The sequence below is a fragment of the Sinocyclocheilus anshuiensis genome, unplaced genomic scaffold (assembly GCF_001515605.1).
Source record: "Sinocyclocheilus anshuiensis isolate Anshui unplaced genomic scaffold, SAMN03320099.WGS_v1.1 scaffold1110, whole genome shotgun sequence".
Classification (NCBI taxonomy): domain Eukaryota; kingdom Metazoa; phylum Chordata; class Actinopteri; order Cypriniformes; family Cyprinidae; genus Sinocyclocheilus; species Sinocyclocheilus anshuiensis.
In genome coordinates this window covers 226776-231094 of record NW_015536525.1, presented here as the reverse complement: position 1 = coordinate 231094, position 4319 = coordinate 226776, and the positions used below count along the sequence as shown (strand labels likewise).

The following is a 4319-nucleotide window of genomic DNA, read 5'->3' as shown; positions in this document are numbered from 1 at the left end:
AGCTTGTAACACTCCAAAGAGAAAGGAAAACTTGAAATCGCATCACATGACCCCTTTAAATAACTATAGAGAGGGTATTTATGATCTTAAAGATAATTGAATTAAATGTTATAAACAACCACTGAGATCAAGGACAGAAAAACACATTGGATGAATAACACATATCTGATATATTCATACTATATTTACTTGTTTCACTCTCCTGACGACAACAACAACAACATAAAGCTGCTTGAGTCACGTCCACCAGCTCAGAGACTGACAGTCCTGCTGAACACGGAGAAACAAGCACTGAGTGTGTGCGTGCGTGCGTGCGTGCGTGTGTGCATGTGCGCGTGTGTGTGCGAGGCTGAACTCAGAAACATTACATTGTCACCATCCAAATGTCAACATATGTTCTCATCTCCTCCTGAGCCATGGTATGAATAACTCTGAATACAGGACAGAGAAATCACAAATGATATCTCTTTAATATCAGTTAGTTCTCCTAGACAGCAGGAGATTAAATGAAGAGCAGAATGTCACTGAATTTGGCATAATGAATCAAATCTTTTGGCATAATAAATCAAAAGGAAGGCCATAGTATAAATCAAATTCAAGTCGCGATATGAATTAGACCGTATTAAACTGCAAACTGACTGCTATTTAAATATGTAATCAGCTTGTTCTGTGTGTCTATATTACAATGGCAGTCCACATAAACTTCATCTCCAGAGCTGCTCCAAGAGCATTTTATGAGCAATTCACCATTTCTTTTGGAAATAATGCTTAAAAACTATGTCAAAAACACAAAAGTCTAAATGACAGTCCGCCAAAATAAAAGACAAAGTTCAATTAACTTGATGTTATGATAGAATTATATTACTATTGTACATTCAGATGTACTTCTCAAAGTAATCAATAATAATAATAACAACAACGTTATTATTTTAGATTATTATTAATAATAATATTTGTATAATAATAATAAAAATAACAGGTTGCACAGTACATGTACTTACTAACCTACATGGGGTTAGGGTTCAGTTTAGGGGTAGTTTGTAAAATAAAGTGCTACCAAATAACAATCCTTATGAAGAACTATTGTTAATTATTTTATAATTGCTATTAGTGTTGTCTGGGGTCGTTTTTCAACCCGCGGACATGAAAAACAACCCGCGGCAACAGTGTTAAAGCAGCCCAATTCCGCGGTAAAACCGCGGACTTGGCAACACCGGAAGAGGATAGCTTTCTGATAGCGCTTCAAGAACCGGGTTGACCGGGTACTCGGTACCACCGGTACTTAAGAAAACCTGGTACCGTAACGTTTACATTTTTTTAGTACCGACTTGGTACCGAAATGCCGGGTCTTTTGACAACACTAATTGCTAATTAAGATTTATAAAGGAATATAATAATCCAGATATTTTAACATCCAAGCTGTAATTTATACAGTAAAGTTCTGTTGTGCCACACTTTATTTGTAAAAAAGTAAAAACCTAAATAAAATGCAATGTTTTATTGCAAATTAAATCACTATATTCTCATTTCGTTACATTTTAAAAGATTTATTTATTTTTTTAAATATAGCATTAAACCATTAAAACAGAATCCAGAAAAATTTAAATGGAAAACATGGAATTTGGGAAGAAAATAAAATGGATTTTATGGGGCCCTAAATATGATGTTTACATTTTTCCTGATCTTTAAATGGGTAACATCTGAGCAATATGATTTTCCTCTAGGTTCTTATGATCATAATCGCAGCTCATAATCGTCTCATAACAGACTGACTCTATTGAGTCAATGGAAACTCACGTCACCATCAGCAGAGAATCTGATGTGAATATCAAAGCTCGTCCCATGCGTTCAGCGCACAGACACACACAGGTCAGAACGTCCTAAAACACACACATCTGCACAATCCTCTTCATGAAACACAGCCTGAAATAGACCTTGTGTGTGAAGAAACTTATTTCTGCCTGCACTGTTTTATTACTTACAGATGGACTGTGTTTAAAGTACAAAGATCAGATTCTCATCTAGATAACATGTGTGTGTGTTTATTTATTAAACTGGTTCCTGATCTCTTGTGTAATTATTCCTGAATATCAGTTCATCTCAGAATCTCCTGTGAAACGAGCAACGAGTCTGAACCAACCTCAAGTGTTTGTTCAATGACTAACATATCAGGATGACTTCAGCTTTAACTCAACAAATACAAAAACACATTTCTAACATTTGAATGCTTCACTTTAACTCTAAAAACACAAAAGCAAACATGTGGCATCAATATGGGGGGGGGGGATTATAAGGAAGTTTTGTTATGATGCAACACTTTGGCAATGAAGGACATTAGGAAATTTTAGTCACATTATGCCAGAATACACAGCAGATATGAGAATCATAACCACAAAATATGAGCAATACGTGAGTTCAAAAGCCAGATTTATAGGTGTGTGTGAATACGTGCATATCTTATCTTATTTCTGACTATAATTAATCTAAAAATTTTCAACACTGTTTTTTTTTTCAGAGCTATCTAATTATTAGTTTTTATGGCCTCATTTTAACATACTAAAAACTTTTGAGATTTGACACAACCTAGTGTAGAATATATATATATATATATATATATATGTGTGTGTGTGTGTGACCCTGGACCCCAAAACCAGTAGCACGGGTGTATTTGTAGCAATAGCCAACAATACATTGTATGGGTCAAAATTATAAATTTTTCTTTTATGCCAAAAATCATTAGTATATTAAGTAAAGATCATGTTCCATGGATGGCATATATTTTGCAAATTTCCTACCGTAATTATATCAAATCTTAATTTTTAATTAGTAATATGCATTGCTAAGAATTTCATTTGGACAACTTTAAAGGCGATTTTCTCAATATTTTGATTTTTTTTTTTTTTTTGCACCCTGAGATTCCAGATTTTCAAATAGTTGTATCTCGGCCAAATATTGTCCGATCCTAACAAACCATACATCCATGGAAAGCTGATTTATTCAGCTTTCAGATGATGTATAAATCTCAATTTTAAAAAAACGACCCTTATGACACATTGGACAATGTGGTCGTTTTATGGTCATCTGTCACACAAGTATAGAAATATATAACAGTGTTTACATATAACACGAGTATCTAATGAACTAATGAAATATCATAACTGAATAACTAACCTAAATTTAACTAAAAAAGGCAAATGACAAAAAAAAAAAAACCTAAATAAATCATATTTAGATCTAAAATGCAGTTAATGTCACACGTAGGCTATTGTGGTAATATGACATGACAGACTGCGGCCACGAGTTGAGCTCGGTCAATGTAAACTTCAGCACGCACTTGAGCGTGTTCGGTTCGGTTGTGTTCGGTTGTGTTACCTGTTCTGCCAGCCCTGGATGAGGTTGGTGTATTTGCTCAGCACTCCCTCTATCCCGCGTGTGCGTCCGCGCTGCAGCGGCGCGATGTTCCCCGCCGGAGACCCGCCGAACCCGAGCGAGGCCGCGGGCTGCGACGAACACAGCGGCTTTTCCATCGCGGTCCGGATCCCGATCTAAATCATGTCCGGAGAGCTGGAACCCGTTTCCACCGCGCTGCGCTTCCGCTTCCCTCTGCCCGATGCCATATTCCCGCGGAGCGCGTCTCTCTCGCTGCTCTTTCCAGCGTGTTTCTGCTGGGAATCTGAGACACTCCCTCCTTCCAACCCGGATATTACAAACGCATCCGAACTCTGCCGTGAGCGCGACGCGTAGCCTTTTCACTGAATCTTAAATCTCTCTCTCTCTCTCTCTCTCTCTCTCTCTCTCTCTGTGTGTGTGTCGTGCTGCATCACCTGCTTGCACTATAATATTCTAGTGAAGATAGCGCTGATCATCTCTACATTTGGGTTATTTTGCCTGTATGAACAGCAGAACCCTTTTTATTTTCCATAAAGTACAGTAATTTAATGAAGGATCTTTATATCATTGGTTCTCAGCTGGTTCTGTTACTCAAATTTTACGTTGGACTTGGAAGTGGCAGCCAAAAAAAACCCAGGATGTCCTTATACAACCAGACACTGCAATGTATTTAATTTAGCCATGAACGGCATAATAAAATTCAATTTTCTAAACATTAGCTAAGGTGATTTATAGAGTTAACCTTTTAAAAAAGGGTTCATGCTCTTGGCCGACTATAATTTACAGCAACTTCTTTGTTGCAAGTGAACTTGTATTTACTTAATAGATTCTGGGTCTAATTTTCTTTCACCGTGTGTACATTTGTCACACAAACTGTCCATTTATGCCTTGTTTAGATGAATGTTCTCTAAAATATCAGTTTAATTGGA

The 4319-nt window shown here is 36.8% G+C and overlaps 1 protein-coding gene across 1 annotated transcript in view; it reads right to left on the bottom strand.

Moving 5' to 3' along the window:
- Positions 1-3760, bottom strand: part of LOC107694145 (oxysterol-binding protein-related protein 10-like) — a 29773-nt gene extending 26013 nt beyond the window's left edge. The window contains exon 1 of the mRNA XM_016493753.1: positions 3373-3760. Within this exon, the coding sequence (XP_016349239.1) occupies positions 3373-3527 (155 nt within the window). The 5' untranslated portion in view covers positions 3528-3760. The remainder of the gene's footprint in view (positions 1-3372) is intronic.
- Positions 3761-4319: the final 559 nt, after the last annotated feature.